Here is a 19,525-nt window from a genome sequence, read left to right on the forward strand (position 1 = left end):
ACCATAGTGGTTTATTCGAAAACATTCAACGAGCACTCAGGCCACTTGAGAGACGTCCTAGAGAGGCTGAGGTCCGCGGGTATCACGTTAAACCCGAGTAAAGCTCAGATAGCTGCGAACGGAATAACGCTGTTGGGATTCACGTTGGACAACGGCTGCATTCTGCCGAGTGAGGATAAGCTCGAGGCTATACTGAGCTACCCGTCGCCGAAAGATATCGGCGAACTGAGACGCTTTCTGGGATTGGTGAACTTTTATCGACAATTCATTCCAGATTGCGCGGCAGTGCAAGCGCCTTTAACAAAGCTCTTGAGGAAAGACGAACGTTGGACTTGGGGTCAAGAGCAGGAGGCGGCACTGCGCGGCCTCACAAAGGTGCTCGCTGACACGGCAGAGTTGCAGCTGCCCGACTTGAATAGGGAGTTTGTGATTCAAACAGACGCAAGCGACCTGGGTCTAGGTGCAATTTTGCTTCAGGAGCATGAAGGCATTCTCCGACCGGTTGCGTTCGCGAGCCGTTCGTTGACGCCGGAGGAAAGAAACCACTCGGTGACAGAGAAGGAGAACCTTGCGATAGTTTTCGCTCTGCGAAAGTTCGATTATTATGTCGACGGAGTGGCATTCACAATTGAGACTGACCACATGGCTCTCCTTGGCTCAGGCGCTTGAGCGAGCCGAGTGGCCGCCTGGCGCGTTGGGCACTGCTGCTGCAGTGTTACGACTTTAACGTGCGCTACCGCAAAGGAAAAAGCAATGCCGCAGCTGACGCACTTTCGCGAGCGCCAATCCGAGGCGAGGAAGAAACCCTGGCCGTAGCCCGAGTAAGAGACGCGGAACAACGGTCTATCCTGAGCGAGAGCGTGAACCACGTAGATGTTGACGGTTCCGCAGGAGTTGTCTTCAGTAGAAAGGAGCTGTTCGAGGCTCAGCAGAAGGATCCGTTTTGTCGAAAAGTGCTCAACGGGATCCGGGAGCCGGGCGGCGCAGCCGCCGCGCACATGGAGGCAGCTGGTATTGCTGCCGGTGCGGAGTGCTCAGGAACAGCTGGTAATGCTGTGAGCGCTATGGATTCCTATCTGCTGAATTTCGACGGCGTCTTGCTGAGGTACATTCCCACCGAGAACGACACAAGTGAGGCGTTTAAGGTGGTGATACCACGCGCATTGAGAGGAGCACTGCTACGCTACTTTCATGACTCGTGCATCGCTGGGCACGCGAGCGGCCCCAAGACTTACGTTAAGTTGTGTCGCTTCGCTACCTGGCCAGGCATGAAACGGGACGTGATTCGCTACGCCCGATCGTGTCATGTGTGCCAAAGCGTGAAGCCCTGAGGCGGACGACCGCCCGGCTTCATGCAGCCTATCGACAGCCAGACTCCCTGACAAATCGCGGCATGTGACGTCATAGGACCGTATCCCACAACATCGAGCAGGAACAAATTCTTGCTGGTGGTCACGGATCACTTCAGTAAATGGGTAGAACTTTTCCCCCTACGAAAACTGACGGCACAGGTGATCATGGATAAGTTGATGGAGGTTTTCACCAGGTTTGGTTTTCCGGAGCAGTTGATAACGGACAATGCGCCGCACTTGGCATTAAGCATAAGAAAACGACAACCTACCATGCTCAGTTGAACCCCACTGAATGAGTCAATCGCAACATCAAGCACATGCCTGTCGCGTTCTCTGAAAGGCATAAGGACTGGGATACCTACCTTCCAGAGATTGGGTTTACATTGCGATCGACAGTGAACCGCTGGACTGGGTATGCTCTCAACTGGGTAGACTCTCAACCTGGGGAGAGAGCTGCCGAATCCGATGGATAGGGTTCTCACGGATTGCAGCGGAATGCCAGTCGCACCGTCAGTACGAGCTGAAGACGCGACGCATCTACGTGCCAAGATGACGGAAGCTTTACATAAAGCACACCGTAATCTTCGCACTGCTAGGGCACAACAGAAGGCGCAGTACGATCGCTCGCACCGGAACGTCCACTACGAAGTGGGCGATCTGGTGCTTCGACGCCAGCACGTTCTCAGCAATGCTACCAAACAGTTCGCTGCCTCGCTGGCGCCAAAGTGGACCGGGCCGTATCAAGTGAGAGAGAAGGTTTCCTCGCTTGTTTACCGGCTCGAGAACAAGAAAGGAAAGCCGATCGGCGGACCGGTACACGTATGCGACCTGAAACGCTACGTGCCGCGTGATGAGCAGTGGGATGACAATCAGGCCCTCCCTCAACCGCGATAGGTGAGAGAGAGCAGTCAGAACCGAACAGCGAGCCCACAGCCGTGCTACAATTTGAGTAGCAGGCGAAAGTAATCTGACTGCTAGTTGCGTAACCCGACGACTGCGAGGAACATTCGTGATGATGATGATTGCATTTTATTGGCGCAAGGGCATCTAAGGCCAAAGAGCGCCAGGGCTTGTGTCTTGGTTTATCTAAGCGAGGAACATTCGTAAGTCCGGGTGACGTTGCATACCGCGTGAGCATACAGCCGCACCGGGCTGGCACCTTGGTAGTTCCTGCCGGGGAAGCGAACGTCTAGTGACCACGGAGCACCGAGTATGGATGACGAGTCATCGCTTCAGCAAGTACCCTCACAGGCCACGATGGGATTGTGGCGTGAACGTTCGACGCGTGGGTATGCGGGGTGCGGTTTAACCAAAGACTGCTGTGAGGGCCAGTGTGGTGGTTATCTTGTGCTGCGATTCGAATTGGTGATGATGCTTGCGAACATTCCCTTCGTAACAGACGTCGACGGGGTTCCCGGATACGGCCAACTATGCTGCTGATCACAGTGCCGCTCCGTGCAGTTTGCTAATAATTTCCAGGAGCACAGCAAGACGAGATACGGCCGTGCGAATTGCCTGCAGTACGCGCTGGAACAACTGATGCCCTTGCAGCACTGACGGCGACACGCCGGCCTTGGAGCCGCACGAACCGCTAGCCGGCGGCCGGCAGGCGACCACCCCATCCAGCGCAGCCTACACCAGGGGCGCGGCACTGAGAGCCACCTTCGAGCCCCGACAACGATCCCGCCTCGCAAGTCCGCCTCGCAAGCCCGAGCAGTGCAGCTGACCAGCCGCCTCCGAGTCGGCATCAAGTGTCCGCCAGCTGAGCGCTACATCACCACCAGCCCGACGTTTCCTCGGTCGAAAACCTCGGCGGGTACTCGGGCAAACGGACATCCCTAGGTGCCAGCCTCAATGTACAGGAGCCTTCTTAAGGGGAGGAGGATGTGGGGAGCACAAGCCGCCACCTTCTCCCGCGGGCGCTCGTCGTCGCTTGCGCACGTAGCGCACTCGGCGTGAGCGGGCGGACATCTTCTCGTGTGCGCGCACTGCGCGCAGCGGGAGCCGGGCGGACACGGGAGAGATGCACTTTGCCCTCTCCCTGTTCTCACTCGCCTCTCGCGACGCGCATGCCCGTGCAGGAAGAGGGAAAGTATCCGACGGGGGAGGAGGACATTCCCCTCGTGAAAAGGTAAAAAGGTATAAAAGAGCGCGACCGAGAGACCCCCGGGGGCTCTAACCTCGCTACACCTACCTGCCTATACAGATATACCCGCTGCAACCCGTGAGTGACCTCATTTGCGTGACTATCACACGCGACGAGGCAAGCCTATTTTATTACATATTATCGTATTTACACGATTGTAAGTCGACTCGAATGTAGGTCGACCCCCCCCCCCCCAAAATTGCATGTCTCAAAAAAAAATGGGGGGGGGAGAAAAACCACGCGAGTGCATTTCACACAAGGGAAATTTATTGATGGGGTTGCTAAGACTACTCATCGTCACTAGAGTTGACCTCACTGGTACTGCTGCAGTCATAGCTGCTGCGGTCCCAACGCACGTCATCATCAAAAGTGAGTCCACACTTCGCGAACGACCGCACCACGACATCGCGCGGTACAGCCCCCCACGCAGAGAGGACCCATCCGCACACAGTAGCCAGAGAGGCCAAATTTTCTCGCGCTGAAGCCGCCACTGCCGCACCACACGTTCACTGACTCCAAGGGCCGTATTCTGAAACGTTCGCCTAGGCGAAATCAGCATGCACGCTGATTGGCTGGTTGAACAAAATTGAATGACGTCGGGCTCAACCACCCAATCAGCTCATCCAATTTTGCTAAAACAGCCAATCAGCGCACACCTGAAAGCGAAAAAAGAAATTTCGCCTAGGCGAACGTTTCATAATACGGCCCCAGACTTGCGTCCCGCTGCGCAGTTGTTAGTTTCCTCAACATGGAGGATAGCAGCCCGTTTGAACGCCGCTGAGAACGAGCGCCGAAAGTTCTTGGCACTCATGACAGGCGCGACGATTCAGCACAACAGCAGAAGTGACAGATGCCAGCGGCCGTCGAAAACAATCGTATATAAAGCTCTTCCGCCAACTACTAATACCCCCCAAACAACGGCTCTTCCGCCAACTACCAATACCTCCTAACGGCGGCTCTTCCGCCAGCTACCAATACCCCCCAAACGGCGGCTCTTCCGCCATCTACCAATACCCCCTAAACGGCAGCTCTTCCATGATCGATGCTCCCACAAGAGCCGTGCGCTCGTGGTGCGCGCAATCAAAATGTATGCAATACAGTAAATTATTACGCTACGCTTCTACTGTAACCATAAAAACGTAGGTGCAAAGTTGTAACCACGCCGTAGCGCCCCTGATTTCTCATTTCTCTTGCCGTTACTAGCGGTACACGGTTCGGTTTCGATTCTAAGTCGACCCCCCAACATTGGATTGCCAAATTTGAAAAAATGGGTCGACCTACAATCGTGTAAATACGGTATACAGAGCAGACTTCCCTCTGCAAGTGTGTTTTATTGCCCACAGCAATAAACGTTGTTGAGTTGACTGGCTTGTTGCCTTATTCGCCCTACGTAGCTGCGAACCCTACGTAGCTGCGATTATACGCGCTACGGGTTGGGGAAGACTCCCCCAAAAACCACATACTTGGAAAAACATTGCATACTGTCCCCATACCAGCAAGGCTTTTGAAGAGGGCGCTCAACGGTTACCCAACTAGTGGAATTACTGCACGACATATCGCTAACTATTGACAACCAGAAACAAACCAATTTGATACTGTTGGATTTTTCCAAGGCGTTCGACCGCGTGTCCCACAAAAAATTGACTTTAAAACTTATTCATGTCTTAGGTGACAGTCCTATTGTTCACTCGATCCAGCACTATCTGATCAATTACAATTCGTACAAATTCATGAGGTATCGTCCTCATTAGAACCCGTCACATCAGGTGTGCCCCCGGGGAGCGTCCTGGCACCTGTGCTATTCCTTCTGTACATTAATGATTTCCCGTCCTTATGCAATGTGAAATTTACTCACCAGCTGACCACGCGACACTTAAGGGGGGACGTGGCTTTCGATACCAACTTTCTTATTTCTGTGTGGATTTTTATGAAAATTGGCAGACTTATCAGCAATGTTTTTATGATACTACTGCATAAATTTCATAAAGATATCTTTAGAACTTTTTTATGTACAATATTTTTCTCCTTGTGGCCTGGTTCCAAGCCTGAGTCACTTATAAAATACGATAGAACACTTGTTCAAAGCACTGTGCATTCTAAGATGAATGGTTGAGGTCGTGACACTCCTAGATTTTTTTATTTGCAATGCATTTTTTTTAGTTCTCATTTTTTAGGAGGTGACTATACCACAGGCCTTTAGGCTGTGAGCAAGTAGTCGAATTGTTAATTGTAGTAAAGTAAAACTGGAAAAGCAAGAGTGTCATGCCCTGGACAGTACATCCAGGAATACAGGGAAAAAAACGGAACTGAAATAGACCTAGTGGTCACAAAGAAATCAGTGGAACAAGCAAAGCAGGAAGCAAGAAAAGTCGTTTTGAGAAAAAGGCTTTCAAACTCAAACTCAGCCTTCAGATGTTTTTGAAATGTTTTATGATGCAACCATCTATGTGAGACATTCATTATTGACCAGAAATCGGTCTAGCCGATTTCTGGTCAATTATGAATGGTAAATTATGAAAACAGCCTGTACAGCTCTCATATTTACATCGAAAATTTTGCGACCTTCCTTTCGCGGTGACAACCACTCCTTCGCGACACCGCCGCAAAACGCGCACGTCAGTATCATTTGCGCTGCTAATCCAGGTCTTGTTCCCAGCTGAACTGAAAGTCCCGGCTGGGAGCACTGCTGGCACTTATCGTTGCCGAGAAGCGCGTTCAGGGCCGTCATTTGAACGATAAGAAACTCCCCCGCTTCTTCCGTACTGGCAAGCACCTTCACCCGTCAGTTCCATTTTCCGCGCGGTCGCAGACAACGAACTTAGTTTTGCTTGCACTTTCACGGCGACCTCTCGGGATGCTTCGACCGATACAAAATGCGGCTCCAGGCGTGCCTGAACGGTGCCGCCCGTACTTGTGGACGGCGTAGCAACATCGTGCGAAGTGCCGAGACGAGAACCAGAAACATCCGAGGCGCGATCGGTGGATGCATCCGACGATGTGGAACGCGGCACGACAAGCTCAACTCTCGTGACAAACATCTCGTGCTGCTCGCAGGAGATGTTTCGCCCGCGAATGAAGTGCCAGAGAGCGACTCCTCAACATTGTCGACACAAGTAGGCATTCCGGCCGCATGTGAAGTGCTTGGCGGCGGCTCCTGCACGGCATCATCGGCACGCGTACGCATCCTGGCCGCGTGTGGAGTCCTCGGCTAAGCGTCTGTGACTTCTGTGACTTCTTTGCTATGCTGCACAGTACTGCCAGGCGACCTTGAAGCAGTCTTTTTCACCGTCGGCGATTTTCGCTTACGAGTGCCGTAAACATGAGCCGTCTTGTACTTCAGCGGTCGCCGACCCATGGTCAACTTCCGAAACTACGCCCCACAAGCGCTACTGATGAATGCGTCGAGCCGTATGTCTAGACCACAAACCAGCTTCCGAAACTACGCTCCTCAGGATATGTCCAGAGGCGCATATCACAACACAAGTCAGCTACATTCCGCAAGCACTGGCGATCCTGACGAGCTGAGATGCCAAGAGGCGCTTATCACTTGTGGAGTCTGCTGCCGAAACTACGCTCCGTACGTGCTCACGGAGATGGCGAGGCGATTGTCAGACGCGCGAGTCACGGGCGATATCAGATGAAAGCTTGTTCAGAAAAGCTTTTTTTATATATATATATATATATACACCGCACATACAGACGAACACCGCACGCCGAGAGGCGCGGCAGGCGTGGCGGCGCGGTAGCAGAAGACGCGCAGCGCCAACGAGACCAATGGCGAAGCTCCAATTGGCCACGTGACGGCCGTGGCCAATCGGAGGCCTCGGAACGGCCTTGAATCATTTGCTTTTTGTGCACTTGCTTTTGAATGGAGGAGATGGCAGAGCGGCAAATTTAAAGACGGAGAAATGCGCTTTCCAACAAGGGCAAAATGGCGGCGCACGGTTGCGCCGTTGCGGAGATATCGCGGCTCGAAAAACGCCGTTTTTTCGCGATTTCCGCTGAATTTTTTTGCGACGTTGGCTGATACAAAATTTTTTTTGAGCACTTCTACGCGGTTTTCAGCGTTCATATTTCGGAAGCAGATAAAAAAAGAGTTATAGAAACGGAATATATGCTTTGCAAAAAATTGATTTTTTGGTCATTTTTCGCGATACGAAAGCCGCGTCCCCCCTTAATGACGCATTACAGTGCGTTCATAAATGGTGCGAGGATTGGCAAATGAAAATTAATATTCAGAAATCTGCAGTGCTCACGATAACTCGGAAGAAAGAAAGAACTGATTACAACTATACAATTAATAACAACGGGATTCCAACGGCTGACAAGCACAAATATTTGGGCATAACACTTTCACACGATCTCGGGTTTGAAACTCACGTAGGCAACATCACGTCATCTGCATTAAAAAGCTTTTTTTTTTTCTTAGATGCCGACTCCGCTCTGCGCCACCTAAAACGAAACTGCTAGCCTATACTACACTGGTTCAGCCAATCCTAGAATATGCCACAATTGCTTGGTTTCCTCACATTAACAAACTTTTATCATAACAAGAAGCCGCTGAACGTAAGGCAACCAGGTTTGTATTCAACAAATACACACGAACTGATTCGCCAACAGAGATAATAAATAAAGCCGGTTTACTAACTATTGAAAACAGAGCAAAACTGGCAAGACTAAAGTTATTGGTCCAATGTCTGAATGGCGACATTAAAATTGATTCATATAAGTTCATTTCTTTAACCACCACCAGACCAACCCGACATAAGCACTCCCGAACGCTGGACGAATTCTCAGCCAACTCAAACTGTTTTAAATATTCATATTTTCCACTTGTAACTAGGGAATGGAATAAATTAGACAAAGAAATCACTAACACTGAGTCATTAAACAGTTTTGTATCCATATTAGAAAAAGTACTGCTAGCATCTCAGTTACATTAACAACTGTTACTTTTTTTCCCCAAGAAATAATCTCTTAGCATGTCATCTCTGTTACCCGGCCAGTAATACTAATGCCTACGCAGAGTACTTGTTTTATGTATGGCGATTTTATTTGTTCTGATAATGTGCCCGCCTGCTGTGATCTCGCAAGAGATTGGCAGTATTGTAAATAAAAATAAAATAAATAAAAAGTGCAACCCTGCTCTTGGCAATCTAGATGACACCTGCAATTCACATCTAAAGTAAAAAACCATAGCGCTGTGCTCCCCAGCACCTCTGACTGTGTTGTGGCCACTGCTTTCAGGAATAGGAGGGTGTGCTGCCTCCCACTTAGATTGACAGACCCTAGGGGAAAGGCGTCCTACCACAATGTTTGAAACAGCCGAGCGCTCTGAGATGGTCTGCTTCGCGGTATGTGCAGTATATGAGGAGAAAAAGAGGGCAACTAGCCAAATGCAGGCATCACATGACTGGCAGAAGAGAGGAGAAAATGGCCCTTAGCAGCTTGTAAATTCCCAAGAACCATCCTGCTCAGAGTTTTTGCTTTATACAACTCACCGCGTTGAAGTCACGAGCCGGGTCCAGCCACGATGCTACAGCGTCTTCATTATCCAGGATTACCTGCGAAAATAGTCGGACGAAAGCCCAAAGCTTGTTAAAAAAGCTCGCTGCTACGGCCTGCTGTGTTACTTCAAGCATCACCGACACACAGCTGCCCACAAGAGTAATCGGGCTGAGGGGACCTAGGAAAGAGAAAACTTTGCTCAAAGCCGTGGTGCACAGCAAGGAGTTTGAAGGTGCAAAGCATAGACCAGGTGCATAAATCCAAAATGGAGCACTAGAGTCGTGGCTGTGCAGTACTTCCTATGCCACAAAAGCTCATATGCACTGGTGGTTGTACATGCCATGTACACATTGTGCATATAGTAAAAGCTCACTAATTTAATCCTCGTTAATTCGGAAATTCAAATAACTCGGACTCATCCTCTGGTCCCGGCTGGCGTATGCATTAATTAATGGCATCAAACTCTCATTAATACAGGCGTATTTGGCCTCATACCGGTTCATTCGGACAACGCTAGGAGTGTGGCGAGCGCCGTAAATCTACAACACAAATAAGCCAAGGTGGTGCTACCATGCAATCGAAACAAAGCAGCAGACTCTGCATCGCCATAGTCATCAGTAGAAACCGCACGGGAACGACAGGAATGCCTGAATGCTTCATGCCTATTTGTGCCTCTGTAGCTTTTATTTTTGCATTTTTGCAAGTATGAGGCTCTTGCTGTGGCCTTGTGAGGACAATGTTCTCAGACGTGCGAGTCAACGTGCTTCTTCTGCACGACACTAAGTCTGAGCGATGGACAGGTCTTCATGATGCTGGAAGGGCAGGAGAGTGTCCAGAAAGCTCTGCAAATTGCGTACATAACGCAAAAACAAACTGCGCAAAAAGTTTCAAAGTTGGATCACTGCTCCACAGTACATATTCACTGCAACGCAAGACTTAATCTGTAGAGCAATTGATGCGTGGACAGCACTTTTTTCATATAAGAAAGCGCTGCATGGAGAGCTGGACATGTGGCTTTCACTGAACTGCCACGTAGTTCCTATTACGCTTCAGAACTAAGTGCTGCACACGTGCAGTAGAAGTTAATGCTCTATACAGGTTCAAAAGAATTGTCCTTTCTCAGCGGTGCAGTAGAAGCTTACTTTATTGCAGAAGATTTGGTTTATGCTACATATCTGCCATATATAGGGTGTCCCAAAACTCAAGCAAAATTTGAATTTTATGCCATTTGTGTGTTAAAGTTTTGCCAATGAAAAATAAAGACAGTGTGACATCTGACAGTTCAGGGTTATTAAAATGGAGCGCTACATGAAAGAGCAACGCATTTTTATAGTTGAGCAATATTTTTAAATAATGACGGTTTGGCAGCTACAGTTCACAATTTTCGCACAAAAGATGGTCGTAATAGTGATTTAACTTCATTAACTGTGAAGAGATTAATTAAAAATTTAGGGAGACTGGATCATTCACTGATCTTAGACACTTGGCCGTCCTTTAACCAGTCATTAAAAACAAAACATCGAAGTAGAGTGGTCCAGAATTGAACATTGAGAAGATCTGTACAGCGTATTCTCACAAAATATTTGCATCTTCATGCTTACAAAGTTCAAATGACTCAAGGACTGAAGTTTACTGACCATGCACAGAGAAGAAAGTTTGTTGAATGGATTGTGGAATAACAACTGGACACTGATCTTTCCAACAAAATCATCTTCAGCAATGAGGCTCATTTTCATCTTGATCGCTTGGTTAAACAACAAAAATGTTGCATTTGGGGTTCAGAAAATCCACAAGTTGAGAAACAAATGCATCCACAACGTGGCACTGTTTGGTGTAGATTTTGGGCTGGAGGCATCATCGGGGCCATTCCTCGAAAATGCAGCTGGTCAGGCAGTAACAGTTAATGGTGCTGGCTATCGCGACATGATAATCCAGTTTCTTTTGCCTAAATTGCAAGATATGGATCTGGACGACGGGTAGTTTCAACAAGACAGTGCCACATTCCATACAGCCCTAGAAACAATTCAATTACTGCATGAGTCATTTCCTGGTTGTTTGAGTGGTGATCAGAATTGGCCACCCAGATCCTGTGATTTTATGCAGTTTGACTTTTTTCTTTTATTGGTTCATGCCAACAAGCCCACAGGAACCCACTCCTTCAAGGAGGAAATTGAGTGCTGTATGAATAAAATTCAGCCCCACTTATGCAAAATTATCATGAAAAATTTCAACAAAAAGTATGTATGTGCTAGCAAAGCCATGGAGGCTATTTACCTGATATGCTATACGGTACGTTAAAGAACCCCAGGTGGTCAAAATTATTCCGTAGCCCTCCACTACGGCATGCCTCATAATCAGATCTGGTTTTGGCACGTAAAACCCCAGAAAGAAGAAGACCTATAAAAATTTTTCAATTGTTAATTATAAACCTGTGTTTTCTATCAAAATTACTTCTTGCGTGAATTTTGAGACACTAGTAGCTAATAAAGGCACGTTATTACAACCAGGTTTTAATAGTATAACAAAATGCATTAGTGCAGCACTGCACTTTGGGTCCATGCTATGTCCAGCCCGTTCGTGATTGGTCTCTTCGTGATTGGCCCCATGTGTGCGATAGAACAACCCACTAGATTTCGTACACTAATAAGAACTGTTATAACCACGTTTCTATTGGCTACAGTGCAACATCAACTCGTAAAAAAAAAGTCACAGGCCTGCGCGGCACACGCAGCACAGTCACAGCGTAATCTGGTAGAGCGGCTCAAGAGTAACTCCAATTTTGGCACCACGCACAACAGGGTCTTCGCGGCAGCAAAGTCTCTTCGCCTCATTTTGATGAGAACAATCTGAACTGTCCGCCTGGCGTCAACAGCGAGCTGCGGCTTCTAATGCTCTCTGCACAGCAATCTGCTGAGCCCGATGATGCCTGGTTGTAGCCGCGCACGGGCTGGTGACAAATTCTCATCTAGCCTGCTTGAGTTAATCAGGTCCAGTTACATGCAGCATGCAACTGCTATATGCAACTTACATGACGGGCATGCTGCGATTGCATGCACCTTACAAGATGGCACCACCATACTGGCGGAGGCTCGGGATCACGTTGATTGCGCACCTCCTCTGAATCGCATCTTGTCGTCTGCACCTGCGCGCCTCCCTAGGGTAGCAACATGGCAGCGCCCTTGCTGCTCCCGATGTAAATACACGGGCGCTATGGGGAGCTTTTCCTCTAGAGTTGGTTATATTAACTCTATGTCACAGCAACTGCATGCGCGGCTCAGTGGTAGAGTATCTGATCCGCCGCGCAGCGGGCCCGGGTTCGATCCGGGCGGGAACCGGGTAGCTTCTTTTCGCATTTCCGAACACCACCGCAAACCGAAACGGCTATTACATTGAGCCCATAACAGCTTACGCTGTAAAATGAAGTACTGCTCTGTAGTGAACTAAAACCTTCAGCGTGTCGTTGGTGCGTACTCTATGCGACACGTTCGGCCCTGCCACTATCAATATCCTCAACAGCAACACACCAGCTGCTTCATGCTTCACATATGGACAAGCCCTTAGTATGAACTGTACTGCGGAAGGTTGCGCTCTCTTGCAAGTGCGTGCAGAGGCAAGCGTTCACTCACGTTGAGCCAGAGCTGCACGCAATTTTTACGAATCAATTCCTTTATTGTGGTGATTGAAAACAGAATCATTGTGCGAGAAAGCTGACTTTGCGGGATACCAACCTACATGAACTTGCAACTTAGATACTTTAGTCAGTCAGTCATTTTCCATGACTTCACTCCCTAAAATGAAAAATTCCCTGACAATTCCATGACTTTTCCAGATGCTCAGAATTTCCGACTCTTTCAGGTTATACAGGTTGCTTGACACCCGGTCACCTAACTGTTTCACAGCACACGCGTGTAGCATAGTGCCATTTGAACTTGGAAGCGTACTGCACGCCTTTAATAAACGATAACCCAAATGCACCGCCGTTCTCTGCCACAAGCGGCGTGAAACGAACGTCATGTTTCACTCTGGTGGCATCACACTACGGCGTTGCCACCAGCTCAGTTTTCTTTTAGTTACCCATTACCATCCTATTACGCAATCGGAAAATTACAACACTCGTCTCGCGCTGCTCGGTCCCCACTAGTTCAACGCCTCGTCTATTCGTGCAACGCTTCGCATGTAGGTGTCAACCACAGTTGCCTCTGCCAAATTTTTCACTGACTTCGAATAACATGTTCTTCCAGTTAGTAAGCTTTTTCTCACTTTTTTTCTCCTCTTTTTTTTGAGGAACATATGAACGAGGTTCTACAGTAGTTTTGGTTTGGCTCAGTGTGCACGTTGGGTGTGTGCCTTCAGAAACCCGCAGTCGCCATCCATGACTGCGTCTATAGTGACTGCTGTATCGTCCGCAGTGCTTGCGGCAAGCAGTAGTTTTGTTTTTGACTCGGTGCAATGCTAACAATATATCACAAACATGGTGGGTGCTGTTGAGGATGAAGAGCAATTCTACCACAGCCTTCGCGCTGGCATCAATGCGAGCTCTGTTGTCAACCAGCTCACTGGCGAAAAAAATCATCGGGATGTGCGCGCGGTATTGAAAAGCATGTCTCGGATGAAGACACACTTCAAGTGCTGCACTGCAAAGGAAGTGCAGGGCCTTTGCCACTGCGAGCACTAATCCGTCACGAGATGACAGAATTACAGCTTTCACACTACTTTAGTGCTACATAGAAATTGATTTTTGTTACTTCTTCAGTAAGTATATGCATGCTGATTTAGTAAGCATTTGTTTTCATTTTTTTTACCCTTAAAACTCAGCATTCGATTACTCTAGACACTTTTTTCAGTCTTGAGAAATCCAAATTAGCAAGCTTTTACTGTATTCTGTAGAATATCGGTTAATGAAAATCACTAAACCAGAACAACAGACTCTACATTGCTTAGTTTTGTATTTACCGTATAGTGCGGAATATAGGTCGAGGTTTTTTCCAAAAAATATTACTAAAAAGTCACCCCTCGACTTATATTCCGGTCCTTGGCACAATCTCAATTGTCGTCTGGCAACATGTGGGGGCCGCGGACTTTTTGGCATCCGCATCGTTATCGCCTCCATCTTGACCGACGCCCGACGCTGTTCCACTGACGCCATCTTCTCTTTTTGGTCTTTATTCTATGATGCAGCTATCGTTCTTGGAATTGATTTCGCGACCACCTACAGAATGAGTACTGGTACTCGATGTCAGTTCGCTGAGGCGTTCAAAATGAAAGTGACTGAATGCGCGGAAGCCAACGGAAACATGTCTGTGCAGCGGCACTTCGACGTTTCCGAAAAAAGCGTACGATACTGGTTGACGCAAAAAGGCAAGTTGTCTACGTGCAACGCTCGGAAGACTTCCTTTCGCGGGCGCCGCGCGGTGCACCCTGAACTTGAAGATAAGGTGGCGGATTTCATCCACGAGCATCGCGCCAGATCCTTGCCAGTGACTTCGGAACTCATACGCATCAAAGCGATCGAGCTTGCCCGTGAATCAGGCCTAACGCGAGAGGAGTTCAAGGGCTCCATCTACTGGGTTCGCCACTTCATGCGACGCAAAGGATTTGCACTTCGCCGGTGCACATCTATCTGTCAGAAGCTACCGGAGGCATACGAGGACAAGCTGGTCGAATTCCAGCGCTATGTCATCCGTCTCCGGCAGCAGCATGGCTACATGCTTGGACAGATAGGCAACGCCGATGAAACGCCGGTGTGGTTTGACATGCCGTCAACCACCACAGTGTGCGAACGTGGCGCAAAGGAAGTGAAACTGCTTTCGACGGGGAATGAACATTCGCGCTTCACAGTGATGCTTGCGTGCACTGCTGACGGCAGAAAGCTGCCCACATTCACAATCTTCAAGAGGAAGACGTCGCCGAAAGAGGCATTCCCGCGGGATGTTGCCGTTCGTGTGAACAAAAAGGAATATATGGACGAGGCCCTCATGGTCAACTGGATACAGACGGTGTGGAATCGGCGGCCCGGTGCACTCCTGCAATGTCGGAGCATGCTCGTTTTGGATGCGTTTCGCGGGCACTTGACCGCAGGTGTGAAGCCGAAAGAGGCATTCCCGCGGGATGTTGCCGTTCGTGTGAACGAAAAGGAATGCAGTCGACGTCCGATTTCCCGGACCCTCAAGGGACTGCGAAAACGTCCGGAAAATCGGGCAGTCCGGAAAAACGAATGCACGTGAAAACGCACCTTTTTGGTAGGTATTTTTCGTTGACGGAGAGGGTCACGGCCGGAGTACAAGATTCCCATTGCTATTCCGCCAATGCATCGTTTAGGTGGCTCTGAAAAGAGCCGTTTATAATAAAAAAAAAATACGACGTGGCTGGCGCTACCTCATAGGTCAGCACTTGGGCGCAAAGAAGTCGCTTATTTTCTTTTGCACGGTCCGATTGACCGCGATCATGTCTGCCTCAATTTCAGTCAACGTCATGTTGCTGCTGTACACTGATGACAGTGTCATCAGTGCTCGCGTCAACTCCAAGCTCGTTGGCTGTGTAGGAGCTGGCTCTTCGTTCTCGGTGTCGGAGTCGTCGGAATCCTCTGTAACTTGACGAATGATTTCGTCATCGGTCAACTCCGCACATATCTCGAGGTCTTTGTCAGCATCGGCGAAGCCCTCAAAGGTTATCCCGGCTGGAATCGACACGCCGGCAGCGCGCAGATCGTCGAAGGTTGCAACGTCTGCGGATGGCAGTTCGTCACACACGCTGTCCACTTGGGGCGAGACGGCCGTCTCGGCGTCGAGTGTTAAGCCCGCGTGGCGAAAACAGTTCCGCAGAGTCTCTTGCGTAACCGCCTTCCACGATTCCGCTAGCATGCCGACGGCAGACCTGAGGTCAACAGCGTAGCTTTTCCCGCTGTCGGAGCAGAGCACCATGCGGCTGAGCACGCGTGATTTGTAATGATGCTTCAAGTTACGAATCAGGCCTTGGTCCATCGGCTGCAGGATTGCTGTGGTGTTCGGCGGCAGAAATTCAATCTGTACAGCCTTTAGGTCCTTGATGTGACCATGCGCAGCGCAGTTATCCACAAACAGCAGAACTCTTCGATTTTGCTACTCGAACCTTCTGTCCAGCTTGCGCACGTACGCTTCGAATAGCTGCTGCGTTACCCATGCCTTCTTGTTAGCTTCATAGAGAACAGGCAGAGTTACTGCCCCCTTGAAACATCTTGGATGCTTCGACTTGCCTATTACTAGTAACGGAAGCTTCTCGCTGCCTGACACGTTGCTACCAACGAGGACAGTGAGCCGCTCCTTGCTGTGCTTGCCGCCGTGGCAGGGGTCACCAGCAAATGCAAGCGTTTTCTCTGGCAGCAGCTTGTAAAACAGTCCAGTTTCGTCGCAGTTGAAAATATCATTAGGTGGAAACTGCTGAAGCAAGGACTGCAGCTTTCCATCCCGATATTTCGCGACAACGGAATCGTCGACGGCGCCGCTTTCTCCGCACATCTTCTTGAACTTCAAGTCATTGCGGCTCTTGAAATTGCGAAGCCATCCATCGCTGCACTTGAAGTCCTTCACATTCATCTGAAGCGCGAAAACCTCCGCCTTCTGCTTCAGGATGTCGCCTGACACCGGGATTTTCTTAGCGATCATGGCACTGAGCCACACGAGGAGCGCTTCCTCGAGCTGCGGGTAATCACCCTGACTCGCATTCTTCTTTCCAGCCCCGGTTGATTTGGCAGCCACTTCCAAGATCTTCGCCTTGTTTTTGATGAAGTCCGAAACAGTTTGCTTCGAAATTCCGAACTCCCTCCCCACCTCTTCCAGCGACCGACCGCTTTGGACTTGTTCAATGATGGCGGCTTTCTTCTCCATCGTGAGCCTACGAGGGGGCTTTGTGCGCTTCGAAGGCGCGGACGAAGACGAAGGAGTAGTCGGTGCCATCGCTGTAAACGGCGAATCCGCTCGACGAAAAGCGCAGCACGAAACAGCTAGGAACTCGGTGGATGCTGAAGGTCGGGAAACGTGATCACTGAAGATAGCGCGCAGCAGCAAACGATCAACCGCAGACACGACCGCAGAGCTGGCAGAGCTGACAAAACAACACGTGAACGAACACAGTGAGGTTTGGCTTGGCTAAGCTACAGCTGGCAACGGATTGACACGTGCGGTTTCGAGGTTACGGCAGCCGCGGCGCGGTGCGGCGGTGCTGCTGGCCACACCTGCGATGCGAGTATGGTGGGTTCGAGGATATGAAAACAACCAAAATGGCGGCGTCGGTGGTGACTTTGGGTCGGCGGTTAACAGTAAAAAGTCCGGGAAATCGGATGGCAAAGGCTATAAGCGTCCGGAATTTCGGACTTTTTAATACATTGACTCTATGGGGAACTTGACGGTGCCACAGATGAGTCCGGGAAATCAGGCATGTCCGGAATTTCGGGCGTCCGGGAAATCGGACGTCGACTGTATATGGACGAGGCCCTCATGGTCAACTGGATACAGACGGTGTGGAATCGGCGGCCCGGTGCACTCCTGCGATGTCGGAGCATGCTCGTTTTGGATGCGTTTCGCGGGCACTTGACCGCAGGTGTGAAGCAGGCGCTCCACGACGGGAGGACGGAGCTCGCCGTCATTCTGGGAGGCATGACCTCAACGCTTCAGCCGCTCAACGTCGTGCTCAATAAGCCCTTTAAAGACCGGGTTCGTGAACTCTATAACCAGTGGATGGCCGGCGACAACCCAATGACCCCAACCGGCCGGCTGCGCAGGCCGCCCCTTGCCACTGTGGCCACATGGGTGTCGCAGGCTTGGCGCTCAAAAAAAAAAATTAAATTATGGGGTTTTACGTGCCAAAACCAGTTCTGATTATGAGGCACGCCGTAGTGGGGGACTCCGGAAATTTTGACCACCTGGGGTTCTTTAACGTGCACCTAAATCTAAATACACGGGTGTTTTCGCATTTAGCCCCCATCGAAATGCGGCCGCCGTGGCCGGGATTCGATCCCGCGACCTCGTGCTCAGCAGCCCAACACCATAGCCACTGAGCAACCACGGCGGGTGCAGGCTTGGCGCTCGCTGCCCGACAATATGGTGGTGAGGGAATTCAAAAAAAATGCTGCATCAGCAACTCTTTGGACGGCACCGAGGACGACATGTTGTGGGACGCAGCTAGTGACAAGCAGTCGTCTTCAGACGAGAGTGCTGACAGCTCCAACGAATGAGCAGTGACAGTACACGCTGACAGTACTACGAATAAAACGGAAGTTTTGTGCCTAATAATTTGTATGTCGACTTTCTTGCTTCAAGGTAAGGGGGTCAACCTATATTCCACCTCGACCTATATTCCGCATTATACGGTAAGTACAACGCAAAAAATTTTTAATCGTAAGCAAAATTTTTGCATCTCTCTGTAAATGTAACCACAGAACATGTCGCAAGATTTCAACAAGGAGAACTGTCAGTGCAAGCATGGAAGCTTTCTTTTTTTTCCCCCTCTCCAGAAAGAACCGGGTTCTGGAATGGAAGATGTCTACTCTTGGCAACAGATGAATACTCGCTATTCTAGAACACTAGTTTACCGATTTAAAGGGGTGCTGGAACACTTTTCAAACACAATAAGGCTACATCCTCATTCTCTAGACCAGGGGTTCTCAAGCATGTTCGTTCCAGGGAACCCTGCTAAGCTCCATGAAGCGCCAAGGAACCCCCCCCCCCCATTTAACCGAATTAAAATGTCCTAATTAACGAATGTCGAATTGCCCAAGGTATCAAGAAAACAATAAATGAATGCTTACTACGTCAACAGGCTTTTATTTACTGAATGAATTAGCAAATCTTGTTTCTATTTTACACAAGAGCAGTGCGGCACCCGCCACGGTGGCTCAGTTAGCAAAGGCGTTTCCTGGCTGAGCACGAGGTCACGGGATCTAATCCCGGCCGCGGCGGCCGCATTTCGATGGAGGCGAAATGCAAAACCTTTTGCCCGTGTACGCGCTTGCGTTGTAGTGCATGTTAAAGAACCGCAGGTGGTCAAAATTAATCCGGAGCCCTCCACTACGGCGTACCTCACAGTCAGAACTGGTTTTGGCACGTAAAACCCTAGAAAGAAGAAGAGCAGTGCGGAAGCTGAAGTTCTCGTCATCTCATGACTTATTTGAGCTAGCAGCGGCGAAGGCCTCGCGACATCCTTCGCAGCGCGGCCGCGGCGCGCATCTTCATCTGAGACACGCTTTTCACTACCGCGCGCACATCCCGACTATTTTTTCGCTAGTGAGCTGGTCGGCAACAAATTGCCCGCCCATCGCGATGTAGCCGGTGCTCTTCATCTTCGACAGCTTTGCACTGAGTCAAAGTGAAACTACTGCTTACCGCAACCGCTGCGGAGAAAACCGCGGCCGTTATCGACGAGATCATGGTCGGCGACCTTGCGGTTCAGAAGGCAGGCGGCCGACGCCATAGCCGACGCACTCACCAAGTCAAAACGAAACTACCCTTTGCTGCAACAAGTGCGCACGAAACCGCGGTCGCTATCG

The 19,525-nt window shown here is 49.8% G+C and overlaps 1 protein-coding gene across 1 annotated transcript in view; it reads right to left on the reverse strand.

The window, feature by feature from the left end:
• The window catches only part of LOC119437224 (abasic site processing protein HMCES-like), an 81,665-nt gene that overhangs the window by 37,236 nt on the left and 24,904 nt on the right, over positions 1–19,525 (reverse strand). The window contains exon 6 of the mRNA XM_049660361.1: positions 9,000–9,062. Coding sequence (XP_049516318.1) covers positions 9,000–9,062 — 63 coding nt within the window. The remainder of the gene's footprint in view (positions 1–8,999; positions 9,063–19,525) is intronic.

Source organism: Dermacentor silvarum, chromosome 1, assembly GCF_013339745.2.
Source record: "Dermacentor silvarum isolate Dsil-2018 chromosome 1, BIME_Dsil_1.4, whole genome shotgun sequence".
Classification (NCBI taxonomy): domain Eukaryota; kingdom Metazoa; phylum Arthropoda; class Arachnida; order Ixodida; family Ixodidae; genus Dermacentor; species Dermacentor silvarum.